At 38.3% G+C, this 26,175-nt stretch overlaps 1 protein-coding gene across 1 annotated transcript in view; it reads right to left on the reverse strand.

The window, feature by feature from the left end:
- LOC138357135 (glutamate [NMDA] receptor subunit 1-like) overlaps nucleotides 1-26,175 on the reverse strand; it is a 184,518-nt gene that overhangs the window by 128,741 nt on the left and 29,602 nt on the right. Inside the window, exons 3-6 of the mRNA XM_069313782.1 lie at nucleotides 11,043-11,270; nucleotides 8,701-8,963; nucleotides 1,315-1,440; nucleotides 251-419 (exon numbers count right to left, since the gene is read on the reverse strand). Coding sequence (XP_069169883.1) covers nucleotides 251-419; nucleotides 1,315-1,440; nucleotides 8,701-8,963; nucleotides 11,043-11,270 — 786 coding nt within the window. The remainder of the gene's footprint in view (nucleotides 1-250; nucleotides 420-1,314; nucleotides 1,441-8,700; nucleotides 8,964-11,042; nucleotides 11,271-26,175) is intronic.

Genomic DNA, 26,175 nt, shown 5'->3' on the forward strand with positions numbered 1-26,175 from the left:
AGACTTATTTGGTGTTCAGCGATTCATGTAGGGTTGGGGGATTAATGTGGTGAATGAGGGTCTCTAGGATTAATACGGAGGGAATTCAAAGGGTGCTGGGGGATTTATGGGGAAATTGCAATATTTTGTTTCATAGAAAGATATTTTTTTTATATACAGAAAACAAACTAAGCAATATAAGTCATGAATTTATTAAATGGTTTTATCTACGGCAACAAATGCGTTTTAATATAAAAGTGTAGTTTCTAACCTGACATTGAGTCTTCTGGCAAAGTCGAGGAATAATCGAGTGTTGAGAGAGTCTACGAGAGTCACTGAACTGCCTTGTTCATTATTGTTGCTTCTATAGTCCATATATGGGAAAAATATCATGGACGAAAATTTTATCTTGTGGCCCAATAAGTTGTGAAACTGCTCTGCTGGACAGACAAAGAGTACATTTTCAATTTTGGTACCATTAATTTGAAAGGAAATAATTTTAATAGTTCAACTAATTGTTTACACTGTAGCAAAACCAGTATGCTGTCTACAACCATAAAGATGACAAACTTCGTGGATAGTGTATTTAAAGGAACCGATAGGAGAGAGAGAATGGTGGGATGTATCAGGGGAAAGCACCAAGCCATTTCGACTACATAGCACTTGGAAGGGGTAAGGATAAGGATTTGGGATGGGACAGGGTGGGGGGGGGGGGGAAGAGTGGAACCTAACCACTTGGACGGTCGGGGATTTATCGCCTACCTGCATGAAGCTACCGTCGCTCTACCGTTCAGTCCAAGTGTATTGAGTAATGAACGTATTATTTATAGAATAAAGGAAAATCACATAAAAAAAATATTTATGATACGAGACTATATAAAATATGGAAGTACTTATCAAAAGTATTGTATAATATGTTGTAAAACCTATATATATATAAATTATATATACACCAAGACGTGTAGTCTCTTCTCGAAGAATATTCACCTAGAGCTTACTTTAGTTATGGTTTATGTTCAGGACTAAAGTATTTTTGCCATAATTACCCTTCGAGGCATGATAGGCCTTAAGCCCAAAATCAAATCAAATACTCTGAGTGTCTTTTAAAAAGAACTTGCTTTTAAAATACCCGTTAAAGTATTTTGTTTAGAATTTAGAATTTTAGATGGGTCTAACCCTTCCCTCTCTTATAACACAATGATAAATGATCAAAATAATGGCCGTTTGTGTATAGGTAATATATACTAATATGAATTCAAGTATAAGAGAAAACTAATGTAGTATAAACGTTGCTTAATCATTTCTATATTATATTGCTATAAACACTCGCATTACCATGAAAGAGGTGGTCCATTGGAAGAGTGGGGGAGGTGGGGAAGCACCGGTGGACCAGCTGGACGTCCGGCTCCCCGGTGTTGCAGTACAGACATCGCCGGTACACTAGTACACAGCTTGAGGATTCTGAAGGTAAAGATTCATATGTAAATAGTTAGCTTAAATATTACCACTATTTTTGGAATAAGCGTTACTGAATATTTTTTTGTTTCCTTATTCCCAAATTTTCCATTGGACTTATTTTACTGTAATTCTTTCCAAATTAGAGATATTTAGACGTATTATGTTTCGGACTACCATCTCATATCCTCCGTGGTTGTTGGTAAACTTTAGTGAACACAAATCGTTGTTCACTTTGATAATGTAATTCTATGTATAGATACTGACATAAGCAATCCATTTAATTTTACTTTTATAGTTGTTATATTAGAAGATTTTGTTATAGTATTTAAACCTTGTCAGACTAAGTATAGAATTAATTTATATTTTTTTAATAAAGTGAAGATAGAATAAAGCTGATTTTGAAGCTTTATTGGAACTTATGAATCAGACTATGTAAAACTAGAGTAATTTCATTGCAATACTGTACATCTGTCTGTCAGCACTTCAGCAAAACTTCGAAAATGTGTCTGTGTTGCTGTATCTCAGCGAATATGTCTATTTTCTGTCTAAATAAACTGTTCTTTAGTTTGTCTCTGTATGTTTCTCTGTCTATATATATATATATATATATATATATATATATATATATATATATATATATATATATATATATATATATATATATATATATATATATATATATATATATATATATATATATATATATATATATATATATATATATATATATATATATATATATATATATATATATATATATCGTACCTAGTAGCCAGAACGCACTTCTCGGCCTACTATGCAAGACCCGATTTACCTAATAAGCCAAGTTTTCCAGAATTAATATATTTTCTCAAATTGTTTTCTTATGAAATGATAAAGCTACCCATTTCATTATGTATGAGGTCAATTTTTTTTTATTGGAGTTAAAATAAACGTAGATATATGACCGAACCTAACCTAACCTATCTTGGAGCGGAGTCTTGAGGTGGGTAGAATATAGTTGTGCAATAATTGGCTGTTGATTGCTGGTGTTGACTTCTTGATGTGTAGTGCCTCGCAAACGTCAAGCCGCCTGCTATCGCTGTATCTATCGATGATTTCTGTGTTGTTTACTAGGATTTCTCTGGCGATGGTTTGGTTGTGGGAAGAGATTATATGTTCCTTAATGGAGCCCTGTTGCTTATGCATCGTTAAACGCCTAGAAAGAGATGTTGTTGTCTTGCCTATATACTGTTTTTTTGGAGCTTACAGTCCCCAAGAGGGCATTTGAAGGCATAGACGATGTTGGTCTCTTTTAAAGCGTTCTGCTTTGTGTCTGGAGAGTTTCTCATGAGTAGGCTGGCCGTTTTTCTGGTTTTATAGTAAATCGTCAGTTGTATCCTCTGATTTTTGTCTGTAGGGATAACATTTCTATTAACAATATCTTTCAGGACCCTTTCCTCCGTTTTATGAGCTATGGAAAAGAAGTTCCTGTAAAATAGTCTAATAGGGGGTATAGGTGTTGTGTTAGTTGTCTCTTCAGAGGTTGCATGGCTTTTCACTTTCCTTCTTATGATGTCTTCGACGAAACCATTGGAGAAGCCGTTATTGACTAGGACCTGCCTTACCCTACGGAGTTCTTCGTCGACTTGCTTCCATTCTGAGCTGTGGCTGAGAGCACAGTCGACATATGCGTTAACAACACTCCTCTTGTACCTATCTGGGCAGTCGCTTTTGGCATTCAGGCACATTCCTATGTTTGTTTTCTTAGTGTAGACTGCAGTGTGGAAAACTCCGCTCCTTTCCATGACTGTTACATCTAGAAAGGGCAGCTTCCCATCCTTCTCCATCTCGTAAGTGAAACGCAACACAGAATTCTGCTCAGATGCCTCCTTCAGCTCCTGCAGATGTCTGACATCAGGTACCTGTGTAAAAATGTCGTCAACATACCTGCAGTATATGGCCGGTTTCAAGTTCATGTCGACTAAGACTTTTTGCTCGATGGTTCCCATGTAGAAGCTTGCAAACAGGACACCTAGGGGAGAACCCATGGCGACCTCATCTACTTGCTTATACATGTGTCCATCCGGGCTCAAGAAGGGTGCCTCTTTAGTACAAGCTTGGAGTAGTTTCCTTAGACTGTTTTCTGGTATGTCAAGAGGAGTACAGGCCGGATCACGGTACACTCTGTCGGCTGTCATCCCGATTGTTTCATCCACAGGTACGTTGGTAAACAGAGATTCTACGTCCAACGAGGCTCTTATCCCTGTGGCCCGTGTTCCCCGCAGCAAGTCAACAAATTCCTTTGGAGACTTCAGGCTGAAGGCGCAAGGGACATAAGGAGTCAGCAAGCCGTTGAGTTGTTTCGCCAGTCTGTACGTGGGTGTGGGTATCTGGCTGATGATTGGCCGAAGTGAGTTTCCAGGCTTGTGTGTCTTGACATTTCCATACGCATATCCAGGTTTATATTCCCCAATAATCTTTGGCAGGTGGAGTCCGGATTTCTTGGCGTTTACAGTTTCGATCAATTTTTGACCTTTGCTTTCAGTTCGGCTGTAGTGTCCTTCGTTACCCTTTGGAATTTAATTTGGTCAGAGAGTATGAGGTTCATTTTCGCCAGATATTCGTCTTTTTTAAGAATGACGTATATTGGCGACTTGTCGCCTCTCCTGACAACTATATCCTTGTTCTCACGAAGGCTCTTAGCTGCCGCTTTGAGCTCGGGGGACAGTATGGTGCTTCTGTAATTGCCTCGATTCTTTCCTCCTTCTGCAATAAGTTCGGCTTGTAAAGTATCTTTGGTGGCGACCTTTTTTTGTGCTTCGAGGTCGAATATGTCTCCCAACAGAATCTCCAACTCCACTTTCCGGGCTATCTCACTCGGTCTGGACATAACTTGACAGTTTATACCCAGATTTAGGAGAGTGACTTGGTCCTCAGTGAGGTTGATTCCTGCAAGGTTCAGGAAGCCATCTCTTGGTCCTGGAATTGCCATAGGTCCTCCATATAACGTTGTTAGTTTCTTGATTATCCTTGTTTCAGTGCTGAAGTGATGCCGGTCTGATATATATATATATATATATATATATATATATATATATATATATATATATATATATATATATATATATATATATATATATATGTATATCTTGTAACCATCCCATGTATATCTTGTAACCATCAAATGCATAATAAAGCACAAAAAATAAAAAAGGAAGGGGGTGGTAGGAGAAAAGCACACAGAAACTGTATTGGAGGGGATCTAAACATTCCCTCTAATGCGTTATGTGTGGTTTCCTCCGAGGCTATGGGTCCCCCTTCTTCCAGCTTGAGGTGGTACTCCCTTCCCTATATAAAAAAAAATAAAAAAAAAAAAAAAAATATATATATATATATATATATATATATATATATATATATATATATATATATATATATATATATATATATATATATATATATGTCGTACCTAGTAGCCAGAACGCACTTCTCAGCCTACTATGCATGGCCAAATTTGCCTAATAAGCCAAGTTTTCATGAATTAATTGTTTTTCGACTACATAACCTACCTAACCTAACCTAACCTAACCTAACTTTTTCGGCTACCTAACCTAACCTAACCTATAAAGATAGGTTAGGTTAGGTTAGGTAGGGTTGGTTAGGTTCGGTCATATATCTACGTTAATTTTATCTCCAATAACAAAAAATTGACCTCATACATAATGAAATGGGTAGCTTTATCATTTCTTAAGAAAAAAAATAGAGAAAATATATTAATTCAGGAAAACTTGGCTTATTAGGCAAATCGGGCCTTGCATAATAGGCCGAGAAGTGCGTTCTGGCTACTAGGTACGACATATATATATATATATATATATATATATATATATATATATATATATATATATATATATATATATATATATATATTATTAAATATGACCGAAAAAGTAAGATTAATAATTCTAACACGAATTTTCTCAATCTTGGTGACAAGTCGCCAATATATGTCATTCTTAAAAAAGACGAATATCTGGCGAAAATGAACATCATACTCTCTGACCAAACTAAGTTCCAAAGGGTAACGAAGGACACTACAGCCGAATTAAAAGCAAAGGTCAACAAACTGATCGAAACTGTGAACGCCAAGAAATCCGGACTCCACCTGCCAAAGATCATTGGGGAATATAAACCTGGATATGCGTATGGAAATGTCAAGACGCACAAGCCTGGAAACCCACTTCGGCCAATCATTAGCCAGATACCCACACCCACGTACAGACTGGCGAAGCGACTCAACGGCCTGCTGACTCCTTGTGTTCCTTGCGCCTTCAGCCTGAAGTCTCCAAAGGAATTTGTGGACTTACTGCGGGGCGCACGGGCCACAGGGATAAGAGCCTCGTTGGACGTAGAATCGCTGTTTACCAACGTACCTGTGGACGAGACAATCGGAATGATAGCCGACAGAGTGTATCGTGATCCAGACTGTACTCCTCTTGACATGCCAGAAAGTATTCTGAGGAAACTACTCCAAGCTTGTACTAAAGAGGCACCCTTCTTGAGCCCGGATGGGCACATGTATAAGCAAGTAGATGGGGTCGCCATGGGTTCTCCCCTAGGTGTCCTGTTTGCAAACTTCTACATGGGTACCATCGAGCAAAAAGTCTTAGTCGACATGAACTTGAAACCGGCCATATACTGCAGGTATGTTGACGACATTTTTACACAGGTACCTGATGTCAGACATCTGCAGGAGCTGAAGGAGGCATTTGAGCAGAGTTCCGTGCTGCGTTTCACTTACGAGACGGAAAAGGATGGGAAGCTGCCTTTTCTAGATGTAACAGTCATGGAAAAGGGCGGAGGTTTCCACACTGCAGTCTACACAAAGGAAACAAACATAGGAATGTGCCTAAATGCCAACAGCGACTGCCCTGACAGGTACAAGAGGAGTGTTGTTAACGCATACGTCGACCGTGCTCTCAGCAACAGCTCAGAATGGAAGCAAGTCGACGAAGAACTCTGTAGGGTAAGGCAGGTCCTAGTCAATAACGGCTTCTCCAATGGTTTCATCGAAGACATCATAAGAAGGAAAGTGAAAAGCCATGCAACCTCCGAAGAGACAACTAACACAACACCTATACCCCCTATTAGACTATTTTACAGGAACTTCTTTTCCACAGCTCATAAAACAGAGGAAAGGGTCCTGAAAGATATTGTTAATAGAAACGTCATCCCTACAGACAAAAATCAGAGGATACAACTGACGATTTACTATAAAACCAGAAAAACGGCCAGCCTACTCATGAGAAACTCTCCAGACACAAAACAGAACGCTTTAAAAGAGACTAACGTCGTCTATGCCTTCAAATGCCCACTTGGGGACTGTAAGCTCCAAAAAACCCAGTATATAGGCAAGACAACAACATCTCTTTCTAGGCGTTTAACGATGCATAAACAACAGGGCTCCATTAAGGAACATATAATCTCTTCCCATAACCAAACCATCGCCAGAGAAATCCTAGTAAACAACACAGAAATCATCGATAGATACAGCGATAGCAGGCGGCTTGACGTTTGCGAGGCACTACACATCAAGAAGTCAACACCAGCAATCAACAGCCAATTATTGCACAACTATATTCTACCCACCTCAAGACTCCGCTCCAATATAGAAGCATCAAGAAATATGGACCAATAGGCTTTCTACAAACACTTCTATTCAATACCCATTGTTTCTGTTCTGTCTTGTGTTGATACTTTTAATACCCTATTAATATCCCCTAGTGTTCTGTCTTGTGTTAATGCCACATCACCCTTCCCACCTCACTCAAATGTAATGCCACATCACCCTTCCCACCTCACTCAAATGTAGATATAAAATCAGGGAAACGCAAGTTCTAATTAGTTGTGTATTTGTGAAGTCTTTGAAAATGTAATAAGTTTTACGAAACGCGCCCGTGTCGCGTCAGACTAGAAATAAAAATGAATTTTGGAGAAGTGATTTTTGATTTACCTCCAACAGTGAAGCGTAATGTACGAAAGATTGAGAAAATTCGTGTTAGAATTATTAATCTTACTTTTTCGGTCATATTTAATAATATATGTCTACAGGAAAGACTGCTACCAAAATATACTAATATATATATATATATATATATATATATATATATATATATATATATATATATATATATATATATATATATATATATATATATATATATATAATCAAATATGGCACAAACTTTAAATGTTAGTTTTAAACATGATATATTCTAAAGGAATATTGGGTTTACCCAAAATCTATTTTATAATTGGTTTAAATTATCATAAGACATACGATTCGAAACTTTATTGTAAAATTGTTTTAAATTAAAGAATGTGGTTACATGTTATTTTTAAATCAAACTTATGTAAAAGATCAAGAAATTATTCACGTTCTTTAAGAAAGGAAATGTTCAAAGCCTCTGTAAATACTTCCATTACTCTTAGATATATTTGTTGAGAGGTTTACTGAGATACAGGGTCAAAAGCAAGTAAAGTGTATCAGTGGATTCTTCTAACCCACCACGTGGTCGTATTATAAGACTTGACCAAGAATTTAATCAGTCCTTGGGACGAGTCTCCTGCAGTCCAACAATGTTTACACAGCTGAAGTCGTGCAACATCTCCCTCAAGCTTAAACCGGTCAAGTTCAAATTTGTTTATGCCCTCCTGTTATACATACCAACCCAACATACACTATACTTCCAGCATATTTTCTGGACCAATTTAAGCTGCAAATGATAAAACACAGGAGAATCAGAGCAATGTCTACAGTGAACAGTTGGATTACAGTGAATGACCTTTACATCATTCTGCATAACGCATATATTAAAATGATCATGATATATTTAATTTTAAGAGTGTTGGCACTATTAATCATCGAGCCCGGAGTGGTATCATTGGCTGACTAGTGTCCTCTGAGTGGAATCGAAGATATATGCAGACATCCTTTTCTCTTTAAGAATGTCTGCCTTTAATTAATTTAACTATTCAAGTATGAAAAATACATTCGTTACTCTGCAATTAAATAATAAAAATTGCTTGAGAAGCATTTCTTGTTACTGATTTATACCATATGAAAGTCGCAAAATTTTTGTTATTGCTATTGCTTCATATGTTGCTTAGCAATTATATACAATGAAAATCTGGTCTACGTAGTAAGGGTTTTTGCAAGTTAAATAAATTTGTTTTACTATGAATGTTACATAAAAATTATAAAAACCTGTACGTCCACACCTGCTTGCTTCTTAGGTCTCTGGGCCACTGAGGTACCAAAGTGTGAAGAGATATGAAGGGAAGCAGTGTGGAGGGCCACTTGGATGGCGTAGACGGAGGCGTGGTGGAGGGCGAGGTAGAAGGCGTGGTGGAGGGCGAGGTAGAGGGCGTGGACAGTGTTGCGGAGACTGTGGTGGAGGAGCACAGCCCTCACCCCCGCCCTCTCACCTATGGCTATCACCACCGTCTCCGGCAGCTTCCAGAGACCTGACATTTCTAGAAACCTGAAGAGAAGAAATAGTACATACATTTATGCTCTGAGGAGTCAGGTTTATTATTATTATATTATTGATATTTTCTAACAGTTATTTTTGAACCGTTTCAAAATCATAATTAGCACAAGATACATTCATATATGTACTCGAGTTGAGTACATATATGAGTACATATATATAAACCCAATAAATACTCAACATTTTCTAACTTTTTAATTGACTGTATATTGTAAATATTATCACACTGTTAATATTTATAAAGTGTTTTATTAAGTATAAAAAACGTTCAATAATGTTAACTAAATTTTAGACCATATAGCTAAAATACAAATGACATTTTGATAAAGTTTAATGTATGTATTTAAATAAAATAAAATTATTTAATGTATGTGTGTGTGTGTGAGTGTGTGTGCATGTACTCGACTAGATGTGCTTGCAGGAACGAGCTAGGCTCCTAGCCTAGCTTTCTAAACGTTCTTAGATCAATGAAATAACTTATTTCTCACACTTTTCTCATACCTAAATTTAAAACTTAGAATTGAATGAGCTTAACGACTTCTGTGTCTAACCTGTTCCACTTATTGACAGTTTTAATACTGAAAAAGCTCTTTCTGAAATCTCTGAGACTTATATGTATACCGAGTTTCCACCTATGACCCCTCTTTCTGTTATTCCTAGCTTTGAACAATGTTACTTTGTCTACCATGTTAATTTCCCTTAGAAATGTTAAAATCCCTTATATTTTAATAAAAGGTAGCTGATGGTAGCTAAGAGAGGAATATGAGGTAGTTGATGGTAGCTAAAGGACGTGTGAGGCTGTGCATTGCCAAGGGATAGCCTTGGCAATAGGTACATGCATGACGTCAGGGCAACTCAATATGTGTAAGGTTATGTATGCTTCCTTCTGCAACTTCCTCTTCTGCCTCTTCTCTGTCATGATAGCTGTATTATCATTGGTTAATTTTAACAGCCGATGCCCCATTGGTTCTGGCACCAATGATCGATCTTCTTGGATGGACTGCTGTTCATGAGCAGTTCACCCAATTTGGTGTGGTAATCCCTCATTCTGAATAATGAGTCCGTCATATGCAGACGCTTCTTAATTCGGACAAATCAATCATCTCAGGGCTCAAAGTATAGATATCAACCTTTGTTTCGTGGTTATTCGCCGTGCGCCCTACAAAGTCAAGAATCTTTAGAAATGATAGTCATTAATATACTGTGCAATTACATGAGAGGAGACTAATCTGTACCCACACTGGATATGCGTGAGTACACGTGTAATGTCTGAGTACATTATCACGCTGCTTGACTACTCTGTTGACTCTTTGATTGAATTACCATTCTTCCACATCTTTTGCATAAGATTAAGTGTGTGTGTGTGTGTGTGTGTGTGTGTGTGTGTGTGTGTGTGTGTGTGTGTGTGTGTGTGTGTGTGTGTGTGTGTGTGTGTGTGTGTGTGTGTGTGTGTGTGTGTGTGTGTGAGTGTGTGTGTGTGTGTGTGTGTGGGTGCGTGTGTGTTCATGTGTTACCGCACATCCCATGTCACCTGCAGTTATGTTCACCACGTGCAGCATCTGTGAGGTATTTTCCATCGGCAAGGAAGGAGGACACCCCATTCAGCGCCAGGAGCTGAATCGACGCCTAATTAGTGAGGTGTGGATGTTTTTGTGTGGGAGAGGAGGCCTCCTAATCAATATGTCAATTCGACTGCCTGGCTCAGCAGGACTCTGTTAGCTCCTGCCAAGAGTGTAGAGTTGATCAGCCCAGGTAACGATTTGCACTAACAGGTCGTTAGCCAAATGTAATGTAGTAGCAAATTTTTATTGGAGGAATTGTTGGATTACAGTTTTCCCCATATAGGGGCGTTGTTACCGCTATCTTCTGTATTATATTAGTGATTGTGTTATCTTGAGTAATTCGTTATGCTCAGTGCTTGGTAAGTGGACCAGTTATATAAGTTTGGTTTCATTGTGTATGTCTATTATTTGTTACTATGCAATCGTTTCAATGATAAGGTGAATAATTTACAGTGAAAAAACCCTGATTGCAACTCGATTTATAGTAAAACTCTTTCTTAATTATTACTCAAGTATATGGCTGGTATTGTTGTTGGAGGTGAGATCAAGAACGAGTCCTCGGCAGGTGGTTCTAGCGTCGGTCCACAGTCCCTGGAGGAGGTGGTCCAGCTGGTCCTGGCCCTGGAGGAGGTGGTCCAGCTGGTCCTGGCCCTGGAGGAGGTGGTCCAGCTGGTCCTGGCTGGTCACCGGCCCCGCCTCCACTATCACGCCAGCTTCCATATCACCATTCCAGCGTCTGAAGGAGGAAGTGTCTCTAAATTAACGTCCACACTTTTGCAACAGTTTTAAGTAACTAAACAAATGAAAATGATAAGTTGTTTAAATGATTCATTCTACTGTAGAGTAATTTTTAACATTTACTTGTGATTAGTAGGTTTATAAAACAATATAAATATCTATGCATACAGTTCAAATACTGATCGGGAGTCTTGTGTAAATATATTATAATAATAATAATAATAATAATAATAATAATAATAATAATAATAATAATAATAATAATAATAATTATTATTATTATTATTTTGTTTATAATTTGTATAATACAATTTTTATATATTAGAGTTGCTTTTAAATTTGCAAGCAAGAAGTACACTTGTTATTAACATTGTAGCATTGTGGGAGATCCTATATTTTTACTGAATACTACTGCATTTTTAGCCATGCTTATTCAAATTTTTTGAAATGTTTATCAAACATTTTGAATTCTTCACCTACCTATTGTTAAAATGCGAGTACGGCGTTCTGACTACTAGGTACAACATATATATATATATATATATATGACAACGAGGTCAATGACATCATCAAGAGAAGCCTCGTCTCAGCTGGGTGCCCAGCGGAGAGAGAACCTCGCATCCTAGGGGTCCAAAACCCGGATTTCCCAGCACTTCGCCCTGATGGCATCACCATATACTCATGGAAGGAGGGTAGACAGTTGGTGTAGGATTACACATGTGTATCCACCCTGGCTGACACCTATGTACACTTCGGAGCTGATCAAGCAGGTGGGGCGGCCAACCACAGGGAAACAGCAAAATCACTCAAGTACAGGCGACTGGAAGGTCAATACCTCTTTGTTCCCATAGCGTCTGAGACGCATGGCCCCTGGGGCAAGAGTGCCTTGGGATTTCTCAAGGAATTGGGGTCCAAGCTCATTGACGTCACCAGAGACCCAAGGGCTTCCAGTTTTTTATTTCAGCGTCTCAGTGTGGCGATCCAGAGGGGAAATGCTTGCTGCGTCCTCGGTTCCTGTCCAGAAGCGGAGGAGCTTCAAGAGATCCATAACCTTTAGGCATTTGTCTTGTATGTTTTGTAACCTTTAAATACACAATAAAGGAAAAAAAAAAAGGGAAGGGGGTGGTAGGAGAAAAGCACACAGAAACTGTATTGGAGGGAATACACATTCACTCCAATGCGTTATGTGTGGTTTCCTCCGAGGCTATGGGTCCCCCTTCTTCTTCTTCCAGAGGTGGTACTCCCTTCCCTATTATAAAAAAAAAAAAAAAAAAAAAAAAAAAAAAAAAAAAAAAAAAAAAAAAAAAAAAAAAAAAAAAATATATATATATATATATATATATATATATATATATATATATATATATATATATATATATATATATATATATATATACATATATATATATATATATATATATATATATATATATATATTTATATATATATATTATTAAATATGACCGAAAAAGTAAGATTAATAATTCTAACATGAATTTTCTCGATCTTTCGTACGTTTCTTTTCACTGTTGGTGGTAATTCAAAAATCAATTCTCCAAAATTCATTTTTATTCCTAGTCTGACTCGACACTTGAGCGCGTTTCGTAAAACTTATTACATTTTCAAAGACTTTAGTTTACACATACACAACTGAATAGAACTTACACATCTTCGATTTGTTTATATCTACATTTGAGTGAGGTGGATGGGGTGAGGTGGTATTAATAGGGTATTAAATTCCTAAACACAAGACAGAACACGAAACAATGGGTATTGAATGGAAGTGATTGTAGAAAGCCTATTGGTCCATATTTCTTGATGCTTCTATATTGGAGCGGAGTCTTGAGGTGGGTAGAATATAGTTGTGCATTAATTGGCTGTTGATTGCTGGTGTTGACTTTTTAATGTGTAGTGCCTCGCAAACGTCAAGCCGCCTGCTGTATCTATCGATGATTTCTGTGTTGTTTACTAGGATTTCTCTGGCGATGGTTTGGTTGTGGGAAGAGATTATATGTTCCTTAATGGAGCCCTGTTGTTTATGCATCGTTAAACGCCTAGAAAGAGATGTTGTTGTCTTGCCTATATACTGGGTTTTATATAGAAGGATCCTCCAATATAGAAGGATCAAGAAATATGGACCAATAGGCTTTCTACAATCACTTCCATTTCAATACCCATTGTTTCGTGTTCTGTCTATATATATATAAATATATATATATATATATATATATATATATATATATATATATATATATATATATATATATATATATATATATATATATGCGAACAAGCCTGAAATGATATATATATATATATATATATATATATATATATATATATATGTTGTTGTCTGACTCGACAAAAACACACATACACACACACATATATATGTGTGTGTGTATATCACGAAAATAAACACGTGATTAAGAATGTGACAATGTCAGACCACGGAGGAAAAATGAAACAGGAAATTTCCTTAAGTACTTTCGTATATTAAATACATCTTCAGAAGGTCATTTTACAGATCGAGTGATGGGTATAAATAGGCAGGAAGGAGTGGTGAAGTAAGGTGAGGTACAATACTTGGACAACGCAGACGGCCCATTGGCCCATCAGATGCACCCAATTGGCACATCCGATGTAGTCCAATGGCCCATCTGATACAGCAGACATACAAGCATAATATATAGGTAATTATAACATAAAGAAGTAAATATATACAATAAATTAGTGAGACAAATGTTTTTCAATGATTCTACTTAAATCGCCCTTTAGCTGATCTATTAGAAATGGATCTAAGTTATATAGACCACTGCTAATATTCAAATTACTTTCTTTGGTGATCTGTATCAAAGCAGATTCAATTATGTTTCTGTTATAGGTGCTTTTACAATTTGTTATTGAAGAAGCACTCTCCCAATCAATTTGGTGAGCTTTTTCTGACAAATGCACAAACAAAGCATTAGACAATTGGTCATGTCTTACAGAGTATTTATGTTGCGATATTCTACATTTTAAATCTTTAGATGTTTGCCCGACATAGAACTTATTACATTCCTTACAAGGTATTTTATAAATGACGCAATTATCACTACGAGGGCTGTTCCTTACTAATAGCTTACCAACAGTGTTTTCGTAGCTAAACATTACATCTATATTAAAAAGTTTCAAGGCCTTGACAATATTCTCAAACCCAGAGAAATATGGTAAACATAACATATATATATATATATATATATATATATATATATATATATATATATATATATATATATATATATATATATATATATATAGGGGGGTACCACCTCTGGTGCAATTATAAGGACCCACAGCCTCAGAGAAGAGAACACAGAGCATTCAGGGAAAAATTGCCATTTAACTCTGAATACGTAAGAGTGTTCGCTTCTCCTACCACCCTCCGTTTTTTATGGTGTACACTTTATTATGCAAGGTTATACAGTTACATATCTGATTTTATACAAAAAATTAACATTAAGAGGACAAAAAAAAAAGTTCGCTTCCTAGAGGCTGTAGATTTCCTCGAACTCCTCCGACGCCGGGCAGGAACCGAGGATGCAGCGAGCATTCCCCCTCTGGATCGCGACACTGAGGCGCTGAAAGATAAAACTTGCTGCTCTAGGGTCTCTTCTGGTGTCGATGAGCTTGGAACCAAGATCCTTAAGAAACCTTCTTGCACTCTCTCCCCATGGGCCTATTGTCTCAGACCCTATTGGAACGAAGTTGTACCGATGATCTAATTGCCTGTACTTGGCTGACTTGTCTCTTTCTCTGCGTGTCGCCGCGGCTTCTGCTGTGCCGGCAGAGAGGTTGATGAATGTGGTTGCCAGGGTGGATACACATGTATAATCCCATGCAAACTGTCTGCCACCCTTCCACGGTCGCAGTGTGATTCCATCTGGTCGGCCGGCAAAGCTAACAGAGTCACGGTTCAGTAGTTTGCGGGGCTCTCTTTCCGCTGGACACTGAGGAGAGGCAAGGCTTCTTTTAATTCATTGTCAATTTCATTGTCATTTAATTCGAAGTCATTGACTTCGTCGTGTCTAGTGTGCCAACCATCAGATTTTCCACAGTGCAGGCCATGCAATCCATATTCGTCAGCATCTGCCTCGCCGCAAATACACCTATGAACAGTGTGGATAGGGGCAGCAAGACGGAGAGCGACTGCAATACGGAACTTTTGCGGATCAAGACGTGTGCCTGTCGCAGACATATATATATATATATATACATATATATATATATATATATATATATATATATATATATATATATATATGTATATATATATATATATATATATATATATATATATATATATATATATATTTATATATATATATATATATATATATTTATATATATATATATATATATATATATATATATATATATATATATATATTTATATATATTTATATATATATATATATATATATATATATATATATATATATATATATATATATATATATATATATATATATATATATATATATATATATATATATATATATATATATATATGCCAGAACTCACTTCTCAGCCTACTATGCAAGGCCAGATTTGCCTAATAAGCCAAGTTTTACTGAATTAATATATTTTCTCTAATTTTTTTCTTATGAAATGATAAAGCTACCCATTTCATTATGTATGAGGTAATTTTTTTTTTATTGGAGTTAAAATTAATGTAGATATATGACCGAACCTAACCAACCCTACCTAACCTAACCTAACCTAACCTATCTTTATAGGTTAGGTTAGGTTAGGTAGCCGAAAACGTTAGGTTAGGTTAGGTTAGGTAGGTTAGGTAGTCGAAAAAACATTAATTCATGAAAACTAGGCTTATTAGGCAAATCTGGCCTTGCATAGTAGGCTGCATATATATATATATATATATATATATATATATATATATATATATATATATATATATATATATATATATATATATATATATATATATATATATATATATATATATATATATATATATATATATATATATATGTCGTACCTAATAGCCAGAACGCACTTCTCAGCCTACTAATCAAGGCCCGATTTGCCTAATAAGCCAAGTTTTCATGAATTAATGTTTTTTCGTCTACCTAACCTACCTAACCTAACCTAACCTAGCTTTTTTTGGCTACCTAACCTAACCTTACCTATAAATATAGGTTAGGTTAGGTTAGGTAGGGTTGGTTAGGTTCGGTCATATATCTACGTTAATTTTAACTCCAATAAAAAAAAATTGACCTCATACATAGAGAAAAGGGTTGCTTTATCATTTCATAAGAAAAAAATTATAGTAAATATATTAATTCAGGAAAACTTGGCTTATTAGGCAAATCGGGCCTTGAATAGTAGGCTGAGAAGTGAGTTCTGGCTACTAGGTACGACATATATATATATATATATATATATATATATATATATATATATATATATATATGTTTCATTGAATATGACCGCATATTCTGTATTTATTATTTTCTGGTTTAGGGCTTCTATCCCTCTAACTATTTTCTTAGCATCAGGGCTTAATTGGAATAGGAGTTCTCCAAAACTCATTTTCGTACTTTTAAGGTGAACAAAAGAAGTGATTTACTATAGAGTGTATTACACTTATTTGTATAATTTGCACGACGTTTCGAACCTCCATGGTTCATTCTCAAGTGAACAGATCTTACAATACTAGTTGATTTTATACCCGCATTAGGTCAGGTGATAATACAATGAAGGTGAAAAACATGGGGGGATACATAAGGAATAAACATAGGGGCTGCAGAAGGCTTATTGGCCCATACGAGGCATCTCCTATCTAAACACAAAGATTAATCCAGTGTAATTGGCCTGTTATGTTGGACATTGTCTTCTGTGTTGGCATCGATATGTTCTTGTCTTGTCCTTACTCTCATGGTGGGTAGAGTAAATAGTTCCGTGATTTGGGTGTTCATGGTAGGTCGCTCTATTCTTATGTGAATTGCCTCAAGAATTTGTAATCTTCTTGAATCTTGGGTTTTGTCTATTATGCAAGTATTCTTGTTCAACATTTCTCTTGTTAGAGTAATGTCATGGGCATATATATATATATATATATATATATATATATATATATATATATATATATATATATATATATATATATATATATATATATATATATATATATATATATATATAACTGAAAACTCACACCCCAGAAGTGACTCGAACCCATACTCCCAGGAGCAACGCAACTGGTATGTACAAGACGCCTTAATCCACTTGACCATCACGACCGGACATAATGAGGTGATAGCCGAAGCTATTTGAACCACCCCACCGCCGGCACTCGAATGGTAATCTTGGGCATAGCATTTTACCAAATCAACTCATTCTTTGGGGCACACGTGAGGAACACAAATGCGAACAAGCCTGAATGGTCCCCAGGACAATATGCAACTGAAAACTCACACCCCAGAAGTGACTCGAACCCATACTCCCAGGAGCAACGCAACTGGTATGTACAAGACGCCTTAATCCACTTGACCATCACGACCGGACATAATGAGGTGATAGCCGAAGCTATTTGAACCACCCCACCGCCGGCACTCGGATGGTAATCTTGGGCATAGCATTTTACCAAATCACCTCATTCTTTGGGGCACACGTGAGGAACACAAATGCGAACAAGCCTGAATGGTCCCCAGGACAATATGCAACTGAAAACTCACACCCCAGAAGTGACTCGAACCCATACTCCCAGGAGCAACGCAACTGGTATGTACAAGACGCCTTAATCCACTTGACCATCACGACCGGACATAATGAGGTGATAGCCGAAGCTATTTGAACCACCCCACCGCCGGCACTCGGATGGTAATCTTGGGCATAGCATTTTACCAAATCACCTCATTCTTTGGGGCACACGTGAGGAACACAAATGCGAACAAGCCTGAATGGTCCCTAGGACAATATGCAACTGAAAACTCACACCCCAGAAGTGACTCGAACCCATACTCCCAGGAGCAACGCAACTGGTATGTACAAGACGCCTTAATCCACTTGACCATCACGACCGGACATAATGAGGTGATAGCCGAAGCTATTTGAACCACCCCACCACCGGCACTCGGATGGTAATCTTGGGCATAGCATTTTACCAAATCACCTCATTCTTTGGGGCACACGTGAGGAACACAAATGCGAACAAGCCTGAATGGTCCCCAGGACAATATGCAACTGAAAACTCACACCCCAGAAGTGACTCGAACCCATCCTCCCAGGAGCAACGCAACTGGTATGTACAAGACGCCTTAATCCACTTGACCATCACGACCGGACATAATGAGGTGATAGCCGAAGCTATATGAACCACCCCACCGCCGGCACTCGGATGGTAATCTTGGGCATAGCATTTTACATACCAGTTACTTGTACATACCAGTTGCGTTGCTCCTGGGAGTATGGGTTCGAGTCACTTCTGGGGTGTGAGTTTTTCAGTTGCATATTGTCCTGGGGACCATTCAGGCTTGTTCGCATTTGTGTTCCCCACGTGTGCCCCAAAGAATGAGGTGATTTGGTAAAATGCTATGCCCAAGATTACCATCCGAGTGCCGGCGGTGGGGTGGTTCAAATAGCTTCGGCTATCACCTCATTATGTCCGGTCGTGATGGTCAAGTGGATTAAGGCGTCTTGTACATACCAGTTGCGTTGCTCCTGGGAGTATGGGTTCGAGTCACTTCTGGGGTGTGAGTTTTCAGTTGCATATTGTCCTGGGGACCATTCAGGCTTGTTCGCATTTGTGTTTCTCACGTGTGCCCCAAAGAATGAGGTGATTTGGTAAAATGCTATGCCCAAGATTACCATCCGAGTGCCGGCGGTGGGGTGGTTCAAATAGCTTCGGCTATCACCTCATTATGTCCGGTCGTGATGGTCAAGTGGATTAAGGCGTCTTGTACATACCAGTTGCGTTGCTCCTGGGAGTATGGGTTCGAGTCACTTCTGGGGTGTGAGTTTTCAGTTGAAATATTGTCCTGGGGACCATTCAGGCTTGTTCGCATTTGTGTTTCTCACGTGTGCCCCAAAGAATGAGGTGATTTGGTAAAATGCTATGCCCAAGATTACCATCCGAGTGCCGGCGGTGGGGTGGTTCAAATAGCTTCGGCTATCACCTCATTATGTCCGGTCGTGATGGTCAAGTGGATTAAGGCGTCTTGTACATACCAGTTGCGTTGCTCCTGGGAGTATGGGTTCGAGTCACTTCTGGGGTGTGAGTTTTCAGTTGCATATTGTCCTGGGGACCATTCAGGCTTGTTCGCATATATATATATATATATATATATATATATATATATATATATATATATATATATATATATATATATATATATATATATATATATATATATATATATAACTTTATAGACACTCAACCTACCAGGGGACTCAAACCCTGACCAACAAAGTGCAGGTACACACTGTATCCACTACACCATGCTTCAAAGCCACAAAGAGAGGTAGGAATTCTGGGGTATTTAACCAACAGAACTCCAATTCCTCTCCCAGGCAATGAGATGGTTAGGGATCTCTGGTGCTCCTTTAATCGAGCCCTGTTATGTGGGAGAATGCAGTGCCATATGCTAAATGCACAGACTTGGCTAATAACCACAAGCTGAAGTTTAAAACATTATAGACAATCAATCCACCAGGGGACTCGAACGCTGGCCAACAAAGTGGAAGGTACACACTATATCCACTAGAGAGCACCAGGGATCCCTCACCATATTCCTTATTCCTTCACTAATATACAGAAGATACAATTAACGATTTACTATAAAACCAAAAAAAACGGCCAACCTACTCATGAGAAACTCTCCAGACACAAAGTAGAATGCTTTAAAAGAGACCAACGTCGTCTATGGCTTCAAATTCCCACTTGGGGACTGTAAGCCCCAAAGAACTCAGTATATAGGCAAGACAACAACATCTCTTTCCAGGCGATTAATGATGCATAAGCAACAGGGCTCCATTAAGGAACATATAACTCTTCCCACAACCAGACCATCACCAGAGAAATCTTAACAAACAACACAGATATCATCGATTGATACAGCGATAGCAGGCGGCTTGACATCTGCGAGGCACTACACATTAAGAAATCAACACCAGCAATCAACATCCAATTAATGCACAACTATATTCTACCCACTTCAAGACTCCGCACCTATATAGAAGCATCAGGAAATATGGGCCAATAGGCCCTTTGCAGTTACTTCCATTCTTCCCTTTAATTTACCCAATTTATACCCATTGTTTCGTGTTTTGTCTTGTGTTGAAAGTTTTGTTCACCTGATCCAAAACTGTTGTAACATATCACCTCACCCAAATGCATGTATATAAGATGAAAGCTGTTTAAATTATAGCATAGTAGAACTCTGTTTAGTGTTTGCAGGTTATAGTTGTGTGTGTGTAAACTAAAGTCTTTGAAAATGTAATAAGTTATTATGAAACGCATTCAAGCGTCGCGTTAGACTAGAAATAAAAATGAATTTTGGAGAAATGATTTTTCAATTACCATCGACAGTGAAAAGAAACATAAGATATATTGAGAAAATTCGTATTAGAATTATTAATATTCTTTTTCGGTCATATTTAATAATAATATATATATATATATATATATATATATATATATATATATATATATATATATGTATATATATATATATATATATATATATATATATTGTGACGATAATCTCCTTCAAGAGATTGAGCCTGCTCTTCCCTCCATAATTCCGTCTTCACAATTATATAAAACGACTATGGAAGACATGTCCAACAACGACAACAACACCAGCAAGGCTTGCCAGGGTGAGCAAAAACGTATGCAGCCAGCCACCTGTTCGGACCCAAATCACCAAACTACATGTTGATCGCTGCCGGCTGCGCTGATTGGTCGCCGGTCTGGCTGCACCTGCACTCGCCCCCCATACTACCTGATGTCTGGGGTCGCCCCAACATCAGTCTCCAGAATGTTCAGTGCTTTCGTAGCCAGCACTCCTCCCAGCTAGACGTTAGCGTGTACTGAGAGAGGTGGTGGCTTTAAGCCAATATTCCAGCACCTCCCACTTACCTTTGTGTTGCACTTCTTGTTATTTTGCCTTAACGTAACTTTTCATTGTGTCATTTAAGTATTCTTATTATTTTGATTGATTGATTTTATTATAAGAATTTGTTTGTGCATTATTTTCATGTTTTGATTTATTTAACGTAATTAAAATTTCATTGTTAAAGTTTACTTGTGTTTTGTGTGTCTTCTCCTTACCTTACCACAGACGAAGTTCCAGTTTTTTCTATTTTTTTTTATAACTATGTGACGAGGCCATACCCCTAGCCTTAAACAGCCGAACACCAACGCGTTACCGTCACAATATACATATATATATATATATATATATATATATATATATATATATATATATATATATATATATATATATATATATATATATATGACTGAAAACTCACACCCCAGAAGTGACTCGAACCCATACTCCCAGGAGCAACGCAACTGGTATGTACAAGACGCCTTAATCCACTTGACCATCACGACCGGACATAATGAGGTGATAGCCGAAGCTATTTGAACCACCCCACCGCCGGCACTCGGATGGTAATCTTGGGCATAGCATTTTACCAAATCACCTCATTCTTTGGGGCACACGTGAGGAACACAAATGCGAACAAGCCTGAATGGTCCCCAGGACAATATGCAACTGAAAACTCACACCCCAGAAGTGACTCGAACCCATACTCCCAGGAGCAACGCAACTGGTATGTACAAGACGCCTTAATCCACTTGACCATCACGACCGGACATAATGAGGTGATAGCCGAAGCTATTTGAACCACCCCACCGCCGGCACTCGGATGGTAATCTTGGGCATAGCATTTTACCAAATCACCTCATTCTTTGGGGCACACGTGAGGAACACAAATGCGAACAAGCCTGAATGGTCCCCAGGACAATATGCAACTGAAAACTCACACCCCAGAAGTGACTCGAACCCATACTCCCAGGAGCAACGCAACTGGTATGTACAAGACGCCTTAATCCACTTGACCATCACGACCGGACATAATGAGGTGATAGCCGAAGCTATTTGAACCACCCCACCGCTGGCACTCGGATGGTAATCTTGGGCATAGCATTTTACCAAATCACCTCATTCTTTGGGGCACACGTGAGGAACACAAATGCGAACAAGCCTGAATGGTCCCTAGGACAATATGCAACTGAAAACTCACACCCCAGAAGTGACTCGAACCCATACTCCCAGGAGCAACGCAACTGGTATGTACAAGACGCCTTAATCCACTTGACCATCACGACCGGACATAATGAGGTGATAGCCGAAGCTATTTGAACCACCCCACCGCCGGCACTCGGATGGTAATCTTGGGCATAGCATTTTACCAAATCACCTCATTCTTTGGGGCACACGTGAGGAACACAAATGCGAACAAGCCTGAATGGTCCCCAGGACAATATGCAACTGAAAACTCACACCCCAGAAGTGATCGAACCCATACTCCCAGGAGCAACGCAACTGGTATGTACAAGACGCCTTAATCCACTTGACCATCACGACCGGACATAATGAGGTGATAGCCGAAGCTATATGAACCACCCCACCGCCGGCACTCGGATGGTAATCTTGGGCATAGCATTTTACATACCAGTTACTTGTACATACCAGTTGCGTTGCTCCTGGGAGTATGGGTTCGAGTCACTTCTGGGGTGTGAGTTTTTCATTTGCATATTGTCCTGGGGACCATTCAGGCTTGTTCGCATTTGTGTTCCTCACGTGTGCCCCAAAGAATGAGGTGATTTGGTAAAATGCTATGCCCAAGATTACCATCCGAGTGCCGGCGGTGGGGTGGTTCAAATAGCTTCGGCTATCACCTCATTATGTCCGGTCGTGATGGTCAAGTGGATTAAGGCGTCTTGTACATACCAGTTGCGTTGCTCCTGGGAGTATGGGTTCGAGTCACTTCTGGGGTGTGAGTTTTCAGTTGCATATTGTCCTGGGGACCATTCAGGCTTGTTCGCATTTGTGTTCCTCACATGTGCCCCAAAGAATGAGGTGATTTGGTAAAATGCTATGCCCAAGATTACCATCCGAGTGCCGGTGGTGGGGTGGTTCAAATAGCTTCAGCTATCACCTCATTATGTCCGGTCGTGATGGTCAAGTGGATTAAGGCGTCTTGTACATACCAGTTGCGTTGCTCCTGGGAGTATGGGTTCGAGTCACTTCTGGGGTGTGAGTTTTCAGTTGAAATATTGTCCTGGGGACCATTCAGGCTTGTTCGCATTTGTGTTCCTCACGTGTGCCCCAAAGAATGAGGTGATTTGGTAAAATGCTATGCCCAAGATTACCATCCGAGTGCCGGCGGTGGGGTGGTTCAAATAGCTTCGGCTATCACCTCATTATGTCCGGTCGTGATGGTCAAGTGGATTAAGGCGTCTTGTACATACCAGTTGCGTTGCTCCTGGGAGTATGGGTTCGAGTCACTTCTGGGGTGTGAGTTTTCAGTTGCATATTGTCCTGGGGACCATTCAGGCTTGTTCACATTTGTGTTCCTCACGTGTGCCCCAAAGAATGAGGTGATTTGGTAAAATGCTATGCCCAAGATTACCATCCGAGTGCCGGCGGTGGGGTGGTTCAAATAGCTTCGGCTATCACCTCATTATGTCCGGTCGTGATGGTCAAGTGGATTAAGGCGTCTTGTACATACCAGTTGCGTTGCTCCTGGGAGTATGGGTTCGAGTCACTTCTGGGGTGTGAGTTTTCAGTTGCATATTGTCCTGGGGACCATTCAGGCTTGTTCGCATATATATATATATATATATATATATATATATATATATATATATATATATATATATATATATATATATATATATATATATATAACTTTATAGACACTCAACCTACCAGGGGACTCAAACCCTGACCAACAAAGTGCAGGTACACACTGTATCCTCTACACCATGCTTCAAAGCCACAAAGAGAGGTAGGAATTCTGGGGTATTTAACCAACAGAACTCCAATTCCTCTCCCAGGCAATGAGATGGTTAGGGATCTCTGGTGCTCCTTTAATCGAGCCCTGTTATGTGGGAGAATGCAGTGCCATATGCTAAATGCACAGACTTGGCTAATAACCACAAGCTGAAGTTTAAAACATTATAGACAATCAATCCACCAGGGGACTCGAACGCTGGCCAACAAAGTGGAAGGTACACACTATATCCAGTAGAGAGCACCAGGGATCCCTCACCATATTCCTTATTCCTTCACTAATATACAGAAGATACAATTAACGATTTACTATAAAACCAAAAAAACGGCCAACCTACTCATGAGAAACTCTCCAGACACAAAGTAGAATGCTTTAAAAGAGACCAACGTCGTCTATGGCTTCAAATTCCCACTTGGGGACTGTAAGCCCCAAAGAACTCAGTATATAGGCAAGACAACAACATCTCTTTCCAGGCGATTAATGATGCATAAGCAACAGGGCTCCATTAAGGAACATATAACTCTTCCCACAACCAGACCATCACCAGAGAAATCTTAACAAACAACACAGATATCATCGATTGATACGGCGATAGCAGGCGGCTTGACATCTGCGAGGCACTACACATTAAGAAATCAACACCAGCAATCAACATCCAATTAATGCACAACTATATTCTACCCACTTCAAGACTCCGCACCTATATAGAAGCATCAGGAAATATGGGCCAATAGGCCCGTTGCAGTTACTTCCATTCTTCCCTTTAATTTACCCAATTTATACCCATTGTTTCGTGTTTTGTCTTGTGTTGAAAGTTTTGTTCACCTGATCCAAAACTGTTGTAACATATCACCTCACCCAAATGCATGTATATTAGATGAAAGCTGTTTAAATTATAGCATAGTAGAACTCTGTTTAGTGTTTGCAGGTTATAGTTGTGTGTGTGTAAACTAAAGTCTTTGAAAATGTAATAAGTTATTATGAAACGCATTCAAGCGTCGCGTTAGACTAGAAATAAAAATGAATTTTGGAGAAATGATTTTTCAATTACCATCGACAGTGAAAAGAAACATAAGATATATTGAGAAAATTCGTATTAGAATTATTAATATTCTTTTTCGGTCATATTTAATAATAATATATATATATATATATATATATATATATATATATATATATATATATATATATATATATATATATATATATATATATATATATATATATATATATATATATATATATATATATATATATATATATATATATATATATATATATATATATATATATATAACTGAAAACTCACACCCCAGAAGTGACTCGAACCCATACTCCCAGGAGCAACGCAACTGGTATGTACAAGACGCCTTAATCCACTCGACCATCACGACCGGACAAAATGAGGTGATAGCCGAGGCTATTTGAACCACCCCACCGCCGGCACTCGGATAGTAATCTTGGGCATAGCATTTTACCAAATCACCTCATTCTTTGGGGCACACGTGAGGAACACAAATGCGAACAAGCCTGAATGGTCCCCAGGACAATATGCAACTGAAAACTCACACCCCAGAAGTGACTCGAACCCTCGTATGAAAACTCGAAAAGTGACTCGTATGAAACGCATTCAAGCGTCGCGTTAGACTAGAAATAAAAATGAATTTTGGAGAAATGATTTTTCAATTACCATCGACAGTGAAAAGAAACATAAGATATATTGAGAAAATTCGTATTAGAATTATTAATATTCTTTTTCGGTCATATTTAATAATAATATATATATATATATATATATATATATATAT

This window comes from Procambarus clarkii, chromosome 76, assembly GCF_040958095.1.
Source record: "Procambarus clarkii isolate CNS0578487 chromosome 76, FALCON_Pclarkii_2.0, whole genome shotgun sequence".
Classification (NCBI taxonomy): Eukaryota; Metazoa; Arthropoda; class Malacostraca; order Decapoda; family Cambaridae; genus Procambarus; species Procambarus clarkii.